This window comes from Vanessa cardui, chromosome 5, assembly GCF_905220365.1.
Source record: "Vanessa cardui chromosome 5, ilVanCard2.1, whole genome shotgun sequence".
NCBI classification, from domain to species: Eukaryota; Metazoa; Arthropoda; class Insecta; order Lepidoptera; family Nymphalidae; genus Vanessa; species Vanessa cardui.
This window is the reverse complement of record NC_061127.1, coordinates 4407103-4422212: the sequence shown is the minus strand read 5'-3', so window position 1 is coordinate 4422212 and position 15110 is coordinate 4407103. Positions and strand designations below refer to the sequence as shown.

Here is a 15110-nt window from a genome sequence, read left to right as displayed (position 1 = left end):
TATATAGAGCTAAGTAAAATGAAATGAAAAATATTAGGCTACTTAAAATTCGATTTACGATCATATAACGTAATTATTTTTATATTTGGAGCCGGTTCTTTTCGTTAAATTTTTTATTTATTATTTGATTTTAAGTGAAGCCGATGTAGACTAACAAATTTTTCTTAATATGGATAGATTAAGCGTGCCGTTTATATATGTAAGTCAAAAACTTGAAAGTATTAAATACGCCAGTAGAAAGTATAATATTTATTTTTTCAGGTTTTTCACTTACGAAAACGGATACACTAAAAAAATATGAGTTTATTAATTATATAATTATAATATAAATGTATTAGCATAAAGAATTATTTCTAACATTCGGCCATATATATATATATATATATATATATATATATATATATATATATATATATATATTTAATATTTAATTTCATACTCCGTAACATTATGAATGTTCTTACACGCGTCAAATTAATATATAAAAATAAAAAATTTAAATTATTTTTTACAAACCAGATAAATAAAATATAATCTGTTACAATTTGTGTTGGGTTTACATTCGTTAAAATTATACAAATTCATATTTATTAAGTTCAGCCATAATTTAATAATATAATATTTAATTAAGACTAAGTTCACTACCAGAACTACCTTCATTATCATCATCATCATCGTCATTATAAGTCGATGACGTCATGTTTATCCAAGGCTGTATACGATCAGCTGACCAAACATTACTATACCGGCCTTTAGTGATATTTGAACCTGGAATACTAGAAACCTCGTATCGATCATGGTCTAACACTTTTGATATACGAAATGGTCCTGTAAATTTTGGTAATAGTTTTCTACTTTTACCGTCATTAGATAGATTAATTTTTAAAATTTTAACTAAACCACCTATTTTGTAAACCTTAGCCTTCTTTCTTGTCTTATTAAATCTCAAACTTTGTTTTTCTTGATCTTTTTCAATATAATTATTTATTTCCTTCGTTATAGTTTCTAAACCTTTGTCATTTTGTCTCGTATCGGAAACTGTATAACCTAGATTACCTTCTCCCTGTCCTAACAAACGTTTACCAAATAGTGCTTCTGCCGGAGTTTTTCCTATTCCCTTATTAATCGTATTATTTAATCCCCATTGTATTTTATTTACTACTTGGTCCCACTTATTCTCTCCTAGCCCATTACTTTACGTTCTAACCGAATCTAAAACGGTCCGATTATATCGCTCCAATTGGCCGTTGGCCCTTGGAACTGAAACCGCGTTAAGTATGTGAGAAACTTCGTATTCTGTGCAGAACCTTTTAAATTCGGATGAAGTAAAACACGTACCTCGATCGGAAATAATTCTGACAGGGTATCCAAATAAACTAAAAACATCTTTTAGTGCTAAAACCGTTGGTGCGGTTTTTGTATTGCGAAGAGCTTTAAGAATGCAATACTTTGTAAAACCATCTACAATTAGTAAAAGATATTGATTTCCCTTAGAACTTTTTATAAACGGGCCTAAATGGTCTATATGGACCGTATGGCAATTTTTGGAATACTATGAAGAAAACCCTCTTTTGGACCCGCCGGTTCCTTACTAAACGCGCAATTGTTTACATTGCCTTTACGTATTTAAAGACAAATTTTTTCATTCGTGGAAACCAGAAATCATTCAGATTGCGACTGAGTGCATCAACATGTTGCATCGAATGCCCCGGTCTATACTCTATAGAGCAATCATATTCCTGAAAAGCTATCCACCAACGGGCAACTCAGGGAATGAGATCTCGTTTTAAGAACGTAGATCGTAAGGCATTGCAGTCTGTAAGGATTTTAAAAGATTTACCTATAAGGTATGGACGAAAACGGTTAAGCGAGGCAACAACTGCAAGGGTTTCTAACTCGTAGGCATGTAATTTTTCCTCGTCAATTGTAGTCTTAGACTAAAATAAGCTATAACATTGAGTTTAGAATTATCATTTTCCTTTTGTAATAAAATTCCCTCCTAAACCTAATTTAGATGCATCACAATGTAGTTCAGTAACATAGTCAGGATTGAAAATACTTAATATTGGTCGTTGTACCAACATTTGCTTTAATGTTAAGATAGATTCTTTTTGCTGTTGCTCCCATTTCCATTTAACATTTTGTTTAGTAAGATCTGTCAATGGCTTAGCGAGAATAGCAAAATTTTTGATAAACTTTCGAAAATAACTTGCTAAGCCTATGAACTACGGACTTCATGTACATTCTTTGGTTCTGGAAAAGATTCTACGGCTGTGATTTTTGACTTACCAGGTTTTATTCCATCTACGGATATTTCTAATCCCAAATAATCTATTACTGTCTCAAAAAATCTACATTTTTTTAATATTTAAAGTAAGCCCAGCTTCACGAATGAGTTCAAAAGTTTGTTTAAAAAACAGTCTTCAAACTGTGTACCTGTTATTAATAAATCATCCATGTAAGCAATTGCACATTTATTTGGAGATTTATTAAGTATTTTGTTAACTGTACGTTGAAAAATTGCAGGACAATTAACTAATCCAAAGGGAGCTTTACGAAATTGATATAAACCATCAGGAGTAATAAATGCTGTAAGATGTCTACAGTCTTTTTGAACAGGAATCTGATAATAACCACTTGCCATGTCTAAACTAGTATAAAAATTATTTCCACTAAGGAGGTCTATCTGGTCATCTATCCAAGGCAATGGAAAGTGATCCTTTAAAATTTTTCTATTCAGTGCTCTATAATCCACACATAATCTATATCCACCTGTCTTTTTTGATACCAGCAGTATTGGACTCGCGTATGATGAATCAGACTCTTCAATTATATCATTTTCTTCGAGCTCTCTAACCAGCGTTCTAACTATTTCTTTTTCTGCTTGACTCAGTCGATAAGGACAATAAACTACCGGAGTTTCATCAGTAAGTTTTATGGTCAACTCTGTTACGTTAGTACAACCAAGCTCAGAGAGGTCTTGAGCGAAACAATCCCTATATCTATCTATAAGTGAATATATTTTCGTTTTTTTTCGTGAGTTAAATTAGAGTTTATAGTTATTTCTTCACGAGGAATGGGTGTCAAATTCGCTCCTATTTTAAAACACTTTACACTTGACAAATATCTATAATTTTTATCTTGTTCTATCAAATAAAATCTGGTTATAACAACGTTGCTCGTAAAGTATAATGGACAATGTGAAAAATTTATTACACTGATTTGACATTTACCATCTTTTAACGTATGTAAACCCTCTTGGATACAATATTCTTTATCATTAACGTTTCGATAACCACCTTTTATATAAATTGTTGCCTCTACTATTTCATTACTACAACACTTAACTAAATTTATTTTATCTACTTCACAATCAAATTACACATACAATCTATATTTTACATTAGGTTCTGGTTCTAAGCAAGTTAAATCGTCATTATTATTCTTTGACAAAATATTTAATGTGGTTTCTGTCTTTGTAATAATCACATTAGGTAACTCAGTAAAGTTTTGCCCTACTAACATCTGCGTGTGTAGAATATTGTTAGCAACCACATATGCCATAATGTTTGCTTCAACAGAGTCTAAACGTAATAAAAAATGTGTTTTCCCTAAAGGTTGAACTCCAACACTTGCTATCCCACGTATAATTGGTAAATTATCAGTAGAAATATGAAACCCAAATTCAATAGTAGTTTCTAGTCGTATGAGCCTGCAGTCACTTCCCAAGTCAACAAAACATTCAATTGTAAATGAAGAATTTATTACTGCCTGCTTATTATATTTAGAATTTTTTACGCTCGTACTTTCTGACAATAATACAAGTTTTTCGTTGTTCAATACATTGTTAGTTTTTTGTGAACAGTTTGCAATAATATGACCGAATTTATTACACCTATCGCATTTTAAAATTGGTTTGGAGCATTGGTAAACCCTATGCCCTTTTGCGCTACAATTAAAGCATAATTGTGAAAAACTATCAGGATCAAAATTTAACCTCGAATTTTTGGCACGACATTGTACTGTGCGATGCCCAGGTTCATTACATTTATTACAGAATAAATGATTATTTAGCTTATTTCTATTTAAATTAGAATAACGATAAATATCTTTATGTTCTTTACAAACGTCTTTAAGAAATTTTAAGAGATCTTCAGGTTCTGTAAAACGAGCGGATGACGCTACCGCACGTATTGTACGATCATCTATACCGTGTATAATAAATACAATCTACAGCCTTTTTGCCAAATATATCACACGCATTTAATAAATTATTTTTTTTCAATGAAAAAATCAACTAAGCTATCTCCTATCCTCATTCGTTTTTCAAGTATTTCTGTTAAAACGACTCCGAAGTTAGTTTCGGATGGAAAAGCTTTTCGAAGTAATATTTGCCACTCTGACCAGGTATGTAAGGCAGTATTTTGACTATTATACCATTTTTTAGCATTACCAGACAACTTCGGTAAAGCAAAATCTACAATATGAGATTCACTCCATCCATATATTTTTGCACACTCATTTACCTTTGATAGCCATAAATCGATACGATGATTCTTTAAAGATGGATCTAATTCCGGTAATAAATTATTATTATGCGGTAAACTAGGCCTTATTAATGTTTGAACAAATTTAGCTAAATCACCAAAGTTAAGTATTGCTCTCGATGAATTTAAATCTGACTCACCTAATGTATTAAATGGCATGTGCTTTGGCACGGTCGATGATCTCGGAGAAAAAATTGTCTCAGTGTCATCATTGATCGCTTGTTCCCGAACCGGACGAAAATCTCCAGCCTGGAACTCACCTTCACCGTTCACAATATCTAGTCTGGTGGCAGAATACTCTCTTGAAGTCGCAATATCTCGTCCGGTCGCAGAACAAACTCTTGAAGGCGCAATATCTCGTCCGGTCGCGGAACAAACTCTTAAAGGCGCAATATCTCGTTCAGTCGCAGAACAAACTCTTGAAGGCGCAATATCTCGTCCGGTCGCAGAACAAACTCTTGAAGGCGTAATATCTCGTCCGGTCGCAGAACAACTCCTTCTTCTTGTAACGCCATCGTGTCCCATCGCATAACTGTTTTCAGTTAAATTCATGTAATCTTGACTAGTCGCCAAGTTTTTGCTGTATTTCTTTGTATGGGACTTGGTGTTCTAGTTCTATTTCCTCTAATGAGCATATTAATATTTTTTGTAGTACGGTTTCTCTTCTTAGCGTTATCGACGACCTCCGTGGTCGAGTGGTGTGTACACCGGTTTTCATGGGTACGCCACTCTGAGGTCCCAGGTTCGATTCCCGGCCGAGTCGATGTAGATTACCATTAGTTTTCTATGTTGTCTTGGGTCTGGGTGTTTGTGGTACCGTCGTTACTTCTGATTTCCATAACACAAGTGCTTCAGCTACTTACAGTGGGATCAGAGTAATGTATGTGATGTTGTCTCATATTTATTTTATATTTATTTATCTTTATTTTTTTTTTGAGTTTTCTCTTTTGTTATGAGATGTATCATCGTCTTCAACAGATTGTCTTTTTCGCTTATCAAAACCATCGCGTGTTCCTGAGCGTGGTCGTTTATAACGGGGCATTTTTGAAACGAAATTTATCCCGCTTCTGATATTGAATACGCCAGTAGAAAGTATAATATTTATTTATTTCAGGTTTTATTTTTATATTAATTGCCCCGAAGTTTACAAATCAAATCTTTTAAAATAATTTAAAAAAAAATGTCGTTCCATGCGCGACTTTCTCTTGTTTTTTTAATAATCCGTTTTCGCGGGAAAACATCTTGTATTATTTTATACCGCCATACCAGTTCTAAAATCGATTACACTCACGAAAACGGATACACTAAAAAAATATGAGTTTATTAAATATATAATATATAATTATAATATAAATGTACGCATAAATAAATGTAATGTATGCATAAAGAATTATTTCTAACAAAAGAGATGTAATCGACCTTAGTAAAAAATCTTTGCTAGAGCTAATATAATTATGTCGTACATCATATGAAATCACGTTACATACACAAAATTTGATTAAAGACTGTAAGAAATAGGCTATTTGACTGGTTTTTAAAATCCATTTTATATTATTTAGTAGAGATTAAGGAACCCAGTAAAAGTTGATTTTTTTATTTCTAGTACATATTAGCCGAAAAATATCATATTAAACGCGGAAACGCTACTTGGACAATTTGGCGTTGCAATGGGGTCGATGACGTCACTTTGCTCTATTTTAATCTGTGGTACATACAGAAAAAAAGCAAGGTTTACAAGAAAGCGACTTCATCATAAGCCCGGCCAATCAGGAGCGTTTTGTGTCACGTGACAAACGTTTGAAAAATGCATTTTTATTTATTGATTTTTGAATAAATTAAGTATTATTTTCAAGTTTCGTTAGTAAATAACCATTTTTAAACTCATAATATACACTGATAACAATAATTCACAATTTATTTTTCGCATTGTCAAGTAGCCTATTCTGCCCTATATCGCAACCTAACTGTGAACCGTCATCACTACATAATGTAAAACAAAGTCGCATTCTCTATCCCTACATCTTTAAAACTACGCAACGGATTTTGATGCGGTTTTTTAATAGATAGTGTAATTGAACGGGGAAGGTTTGTGTATATAATACATAAGCAATATAGTAAAGAAACACTGACAATTTTAAAAGTTTGCAATGTGATGTAGTATATAAACAAAATCTGTAGTATATTTAGTATCAGTATTGCACCCGTGCGAAGCCGGGGCGGGTCGCTAGTTGATTATAATATTCGACTATGACAATTAAATGAACGTAACTACGTTCCAAAAGGTGATTTTAATATGCAAGTAACCCAAAAATAAAAGATTCGGCCGAGTATCGCCAACGTGCTTCTTAGAATTGTTCCGTTCCCTTCCGTTCCGTTACTTTGTCATGGACCCTATACTCAGAATCTTACCAAACTTTCACCAAAGTACCCTTGAAGTATATCATTTATAATAAAAAAAGAATAATTAAAATTGGTTGGCACAATTTTCAGATATTCACCTATTTATCGCACATATACATAATGCAAATTTAAGACTTATATCGTTTTCATTGGGATACCATCATCGTAACAGGTTAAAATTAAAATGGGACCCAACGGGAAACACTATCTTTCAAACAAAAAAAAAATATCAAAATTGGTCCATCCAGTGATAAGTTATGAGGATACTCGGCCGAATCTTTTATTTATAGGATACTTGGATATTTGAGTCACCTTCCGTAACGTGTTTGTGTTCATGTAATTGTCATATTCGAATAATATAATCAACTAGCGACCCGCCCCAGCTTCGCTCGGGTGCAATACTGATACTAAATATACTACAGAATTTATTTATTTACGACATCACATTGCAAACTTCTAAAATTATCAATGTTTCTTTACTATATTTTTCATGTATTAATAAAAATAATTGCCTATTCAACATATTTTTTAGAGTCCTAAGTAAAATGAAATGAAAAATATTAGACTACCTAAAAGTCGATTTACGATTATATAATGTAGTTATAATTATTGCTATATTTGGAGACGGTGTCAGACAAGAAAACGCTACAATATATCTATCAAAAAACAATACGAGAATACAAGAAGAAATATGTTTTTTACAAATACCTTTTAAGATAGGCGCACACCTAGACGGGCCGCAAAGCATAACAAAAATGCTCCTGAATCAGTTTCATACATTTTGTATGGGCTATCGCACACCTCAGGCTGGCCGCAACGGGCCGCATCGCAACGCATTGGCGCATCACTCAGCCAGGCGTATTTTTGCGGCGATGTTATGCGTGTCTCAGTGTGCGTTAGCAGACGCAACAATTCGACGAAATTAGTTCGCGAATTACCATAATTAATTAATAAAAATAATTAATAAAACAGAAACCGAATCATCAACAATATTTATTCAGGTATTTTTTATAGTACTAAAGTTTATTATTTTCTTTAGTAGAACAGTACAAGGAATTGTACGACCTACAACATCCCAAATATGATGATGTACAGAGAAGGAATAATATGGGAAGAGATAGGCGGAATCATAAAACAACATATTAAAAAAAAAAAGCTCTTCGTCAGAACTATCCATCTTCTTCGATTGCCAAAACCTGACTGATTATAAGATATTGGGTTGCGGTGCGACCCTATGCGTCTGCTATATGCTTTGGCGCAATTTTGCAATGCGATGCGTTGAGGCCCGCCACGGTTATAGTTTGCGCGAGCCTTTATACGATAATTTACTGTGTCAATCAAGGGACTCGTATCGCTTCTTTCTTTTGATTGTTGAGGCTCGTCTCCGTGGCTGACACCGGCTCCAAATATAACAATAACTATAACTACGTTATATCGTAAATCGACTTTTAGGTTGTCTAATATTTTTCATTTAATTTTATTTAGGAAGACTCTAAAAAATATGTTGTTTTGGCATCAAGGTCGTTGTCGACGGTGCATGCTCTGACCTAAAATGCGTCAATCGTGGTGTTCCACAAGTTTGCGTCATGTCACCGACTCTGTTTCTTCTGCATATCAATGTTGCACATCCATAAGTTTCACAAGTTTGCGCGTTAACCGCTAAAAAATCACCATTTATCGTATCTCCTCCTCACTTTTCAGTATGGTGTGGGTGGAGGGATACTTGAATAATGGATTAAACGTAGCCTATTCCAATTGAAGTATAAATAAAAATAAACAAAAAATAGATGTACGTATTTCAATTTGCTCATATTCAGCTATTATTGTGCACTACTAAGATTTTTTAATTAATATATTATCTTTATTTTATAGTCCAGCACCACTACACTTAACTACTTATACCCACTTTAATTCTACTTCTGAAATTCTGACAACTAAGCTTCTTCGACGTTCAAAAATGTTTCCGCAAATCCATCGTGAATATCATAGATTAATTTGACCTACTTTGATATTACGATAATTTGTTGTTATATATTGTTTTCTCCTCTTTTGGTTGGAATAGAATACAATTACGTATATATTGAATAATATTTATACTAGATTTATAAAGTTAATAACGGTAACAGTACATTTTTACATAATAAATCATAGAAAGTAATTGAACATGTGTGATTGTGTGAAACAGTAGTATACAAGGGAAAATAATAAAATAAATACGAAATATTTCAAACACATATATTTATTTGAAATAACACGCGTAACTGATATTAAAATACGTTTATACATGTTAGTTTTAATACCACTGTAAAATCTCTTAAACTTTAACAACAGCCTTTCCAGCATTTTCTCCAGCTAACATTCCAACGAATGCGTCGAAAATCTTGTCGAAACCGACTGTCACATGCTCCGTTGGTTTTAATTGACCATTCTTTATCCAGGTAATCAGCTGTTCGATGGCCTCAGGCCAACGGTCGAGCCAACTTCTTGCAACGAATCCCTCTATTCTAAGCTCATTTAAAACGATAGATGGGTGTAAAATCGTAGCTTTTGGTTGTTCGGTTAGTTCCTCATTGTATGAGCCAACATAGCCGCAAACGGCTACCCTTCCTTTTCTATTCATCTGACCTACAATTATACTGCACATTTCACCACCCACGTTATCAAAGAAACAATCCACTCCATTAGGTGCAGCAGCTTTAAGAGCCTTCTGGATATCGGTGGTCTTATAATTAAAGGCTTTGTCGAATCCGAGTTCCTTCTCCAACCATTTTACTTTATCGTCCGATCCAGCGAAACCGATGACATTACATCCTTTGATTTTAGCAATTTGTCCGACTATAGAACCTACTGCTCCTGCTGCACCAGTTACGACTACAGTTTCTCCAGCTTTGGGTTGGCAAAGTTCCAAAAATGCAAAATAAGCCGAAACTCCAGGCATTCCAGCTGTACCAAGACCTATCGAAGGGGACATGCCTTTTAGATCTGGTAACTTATATTTTACATCTAAGTAATCTTCCGGTTCAACTTTTGCGGTATTTATCACTGCATAGTCACACCACCCTTTATGGGATACAATTCTGGTTCCTACGGGATAATTAGGGTCTTTGGATTGTTCAACAATACCAACTTGATTACTAAATTGGTCGTAAGGCAACTGGTGAACCTTATGGTAGATACGCAAGTACGGATCCACGCTGACCCATTCTGTTTTTACTAAAACTTCGCCAACTTTCAGAGGTGGTAGTTCGTATTCTACTATTTCGTAATCAGACCTTTTTGGTACGCCTTCGAAGTATTTTTTAACAACATATTTTCTTGCCTTCACCATGATGGTATGATTTTTGATTTAATTAGCACTGAAAAAAAGTAAAAGTAATATGATTAGAATTTTTTTTGTTGATATTTTTTATTTCAACTTAAATGAATCTCTTGAGAAATACTTAAACAATACACACTTTTGGTAAGGCAAGTTTAGTATCTATTGTACAAGTAGATCACTAGATCAGTAGATGTAACTTCAAGTTACAATTTATTATTAGTTATGTAAAGAATATTATGTGGTACTTATGGAACAAAAACTAACATCGAAAAATAAACAAGGCACATAGAATCAAAGTTAAAACCAAATATTTTCCTACTGTGTCATATATAAATAAGGCTGGTATTACGAAATTACAAAATAGTAACCGAGATTATAGATACATAACATGTACACAAATTATTGATATAATATCTCTAGATTTGCTATCTAATCATTTCATTATCAAATGATTCGACATTATTTAATAAATATTATTGATTTACCTGTTTATTAGAGGTTCGAGTATCACACGAGTCACTGACTCCGCTAGCTATCTCAGACTGACAATTTTTCCGATGCGCTCACAATTTTGTACCATTTTATATTATAATATGTGTCATCGTAGTAAGTTCTACGCTCCACGCCTCATCGTGACTTCTCGCTTTCGGCAATAAATGCGTAATTTTGAATCATGTAAGTGCCTGATAAAGTGAACGATGACGCAAAAGCACGCATTATATTATTATACATAAAAAATGGGTTAATATGTATTAATATTTAATACATTTAAAAATATATTTTACGTAAATACGTCGGAACGATACGACGGTACGGAACCCTGTAGGTTATTGGTAATTCGATGTATTTCCGTTAGGAGGTAATAGGTGCGAATGACTATTTGCAATAATTTTAACCTCCATATGCTTGGTGCCAAAATGAACTATTTTTGAGTTATCACATTTTTTTAGCTTTTTTCAAAATTTGTCAAAATGCAACATACAAAATGTATTAAAAAAAGTATCAATAAAAATAGTTATTTTTCTGATTTTTAAAATGAATAAACACTAGATATTTTGCAATATTTAAACAATAATTATCGGCCCAAATTTGAAAAAGGCGAGACGGAAAACGATATTATTTCAATATATTTTTATTTTTTTCCTCAAAAATGCCTTAAAAAGTAAAAAAAGCATCATCTACAGTAACTCAAGCAGGATTCTATCTTTCCTATTATTCTCACGAAGAGTTCTCTGAAAGGAAAGTTATTTTTTGTAAATTCGTGCTTAATATTGATTCAGGTATCAGGAGCGAAAAATAACGCATTAAATTAAAGTAATATTTTACGGTTCACAATATTTCAACAGTTTACAATCTGACAAGATAGATTATAATCTAACGAATTTTGTAATGTTAAGGTCAAAGATACACTATTCTTCTATGCCGGAGTCACATAGGTCCACATAGTGTTATTGTTTGGATAAATAATTTTATACTTATTATGTAATTTGACTATATCTTTTTTAAAAAATAAATGTATTTATTCAAATATGTCAAAAGATTGTAGATTTATGTTTGATTAAGTAAGTTATAAAATTGCAAGTAATTACGATATATATTGTACAAATTATGATTACTTGCAACTTGATTTGATTTATGATATGCTCGTGATATACGTATGGAGTTTAGATTGCGTATCTGCCAAGCGAATGATTTATAAAATGCTAGCTGACACGTAACGAACAACTGTTCACGCACAGTATTGTTGGTGACAAAGATTCTAGAAATTATACCACAGTGGTACTGAAATAGTGAGAAATATCCAATAGACTTCATACCGAGGAGAAGGATTTTTGAATGGGATACGTACATTCGCTATTCTTTAAGAATAAAGAAATCCAAATTCGATGAATACACGTTCAAACCCAGGTAAGCACCACTGAATATTCATGTGCTTAATTTGTATTTATAATTCTCGTGCTCGGCGGTGAAGGAAAACATCACGAGGAAACCTGCATGTGTCAAATTTCATAGAAAATCTGCCACATTTGTAATCCATCAAACCGCATAACGCATTGTAACTAATCTAAAACTCGAATATGTTTCAAACCTTCTCCTCAAAGGGAGACAATAGCCCAGCAGTGGGAAACGTAGAAGCTGTCTTGATGTTGTTGTTGTTGTTATTTTTACAAACACTTTTTTTAGAAAGCTGATATTTCGGTAGTTTACAGAATATTTATATACTAGGAGTTAGAGGTTTTAATACTAGGAGTTAGAGGTTTTATTAAATTCTTGCTGTTATCCGCAGTTTTTCTCGCGTAGAATATGAGTACATTTACAAATTATCTTAAAATAATATGTTCATGACCTTTGTGTATCGCAATGACGTGTATTTCAGCCCTTAGAGTAGAATATCTACTCATTATTAATCAGTAGCCCAAAAAGTTTCATACTTCTTACTTCAAAAATGACAGTCTTCCAAACTATGTTTTATACGAAAAAATGTCTACCCCTACTTCCCTCCTTAAACGTAAAGTATCCAGAAACGCCTTATTACGTGTCAACCAATTTTTTTTTTCGGTATCCCAAAAATAAAATTTTTAGCTCCTTACTTCACAAATAACGGATTTCCAGACTAACCTATACAAAATTGCCAACCCATACTAAATCCCTTATATGTAGAATTTTATGAATAATATTTATAGGTAACAATACATTAGTACATAATAAATTATTATAGAAAGTATTTGAACATGTATTAGTAAATCATCTTGACTCTCGTTCTATATGATTGTAAGTAACAGTAGCATACAAAAGACATTTAATGAAATAAATACGAAATATTCTAATTAAAATATATATTTATTATAAATGACACGTATAAGTGATATTAAAATACTTTTATAAATTTTTGTTTTAATAGGTACCATTGTAAAATACCTTACACTTTAACGACAGCTTTTCCAATGTTTTCTCCAGCTAACATTCCAACGAATGCGTCGAAAATCTTGTCAAAACCGACTGTCACATGCTCCGTTGGTTTTAATTGGCCATTCTTTATCCAGGTAATCAGCTGTTTGATGCCCTCAGGCCAGCGGTCGATGTAACTTGGTATAAGGAATCCTTCTATTCTAAGCTCATTTCCAAGGATAGATGGTTGTAAAATCGTAGCTTTTGGTAGTTTCGTTTGATCCTCATTGTATGAGCTAATACTGCCGCAAACAACTACCCTTCCTCTTTTATTCATCTGACCTATAATTATACTGCTTATTTCACCGCCCACGTTATCAAAGTAAGAATCCACTCCATTAGGTGCAGCAGCTTTAAGCTCCTTCTGGACATCGGCGGTCTTATAATTAAAGGCTTTGTCGAATCCGAGTTCCTTCTCCAACCATTCTACTTTATCGTCCGATCCAGCGAAACCGATGACTTTACATCCTTTGATTTTAGCAATTTGTCCGACAACAGAACCTACAGCTCCTGCTGCACCGGTTACAACTACAGTTTCTCCAGCTTTGGGCTGGCAAACTTCCAAAAATGCAAAATAAGCCGAAAGTCCAGGCATTCCAACTGTACCAATAGCTATCGACGGGGACATGCCTTTTAAATCTGGTAACTTATAAGTTACATCTAAATAGTAATTCCGGACATCTTTTGCTACATTTATCACTGCATAGTCACACCACCCTTTATGGGATACAATTCGGCTTCCTACAGGAAAATTAGGGTCTTTGGATTGTTCAACTATACCAACTTGAAAACTAAATTGGTCGTACGGCACCGGGTGAACCCGATGGTAAGAACGCAAGTACGGGTCCACGCTGACCCATTCAGTTTTGACCAAAACGTCGCCATCTTTGAGAGGTGGTATTTCGTATTCTACTATTTCGTAATCAGACCTTTTCGGTACGCCTTCGAAGTATTTTTTAACAACATATTTTCTTGCCTTCACCATGATAGTATGATTTTTGATCAGCTCTGAAAAAAAGTAAAAGGAATTAATTAGTAATTTTTCACATGACTGTCGTGAATTATTATTTATTGAATTTATTTAAACTCTAATGTTCTCAAAACCACAATGAACATAATAGACTATTCGAGTTCTCTAACCAATGTCATCACGACAATTCGATCTCGAAGTTTATATGTCTTTACGCCTCTTGTGCTCGGATAATAGGTTATTGGTATATCATAGAATGAACCAAATAACTGTCTAGGAAAGTCACGAAATTCTAGAGGTTTGTTGGTTATAAATTTATAATTTAATAAACTTTTAACAAATATATGAAATACACGGTAAACTAGTAGTTACATAGTTTTTAAAGTGAAAACTGAAAAACATTAATGTTACTCAAATTAATCTCTTGAAAAACACTTAAATGATAATCAGCTTCGTTTATTACATTACTTTTTATTTATACATTATTATTTATGGTAAGGCAAGTAAAGTCAGGTTACCACGGCTACCTTAGAGCACGTATATATATATAACTACTACTACTCATTTACCTTTTTATTAGAAGTTCGAGTATCACACGAGTCGCTGCTTCCGCGAGCTATCTCGAGACTGACGATTTTTCCGATGCGCTCACAGTTTTGTACCAGTTTATATTATAGTCTGTGTCATCGTTGTAAGTGCTACGCTCCACACCTCATCGTGACTTCTTGCTTTCGGCAATGAATTCGAAACTTTGAATGTATCAAGTAAGTACCCGATATAATCTACTTATCAAAAAAATGAATGATGATTGATATGAAAAAATAATTAACATGTATTCATATTTAATACATTTAATAATATATTCTATATATTAACAAACAGAAAAATGTTAAATCTACATATAATAAAATCAGAGTGTCTGTTT

General features: G+C 33.1%; 2 protein-coding genes across 2 annotated transcripts; both read right to left on the bottom strand.

Moving 5' to 3' along the window:
- Positions 1–9233: 9233 nt before the first annotated feature.
- On the bottom strand, positions 9234–14215 carry LOC124530095 (prostaglandin reductase 1-like). Its single transcript, XM_047104093.1, has 2 exons — positions 13182–14215; positions 9234–9256 (listed from the first exon to the last, which is right to left on the bottom strand). The coding sequence occupies exon 1, from the start codon at positions 14198–14200 to the stop codon at positions 13187–13189; it is 1014 nt and encodes a 337-aa protein (XP_046960049.1). The 5' UTR covers positions 14201–14215; the 3' UTR covers positions 9234–9256; positions 13182–13186.
- Positions 9247–10287, bottom strand: LOC124530096 (prostaglandin reductase 1-like). Its single transcript, XM_047104094.1, has one exon. It carries the CDS (start codon positions 10273–10275, stop codon positions 9262–9264), a length of 1014 nt encoding a protein of 337 aa, XP_046960050.1. The 5' UTR covers positions 10276–10287; the 3' UTR covers positions 9247–9261.
- Positions 14216–15110: the final 895 nt, after the last annotated feature.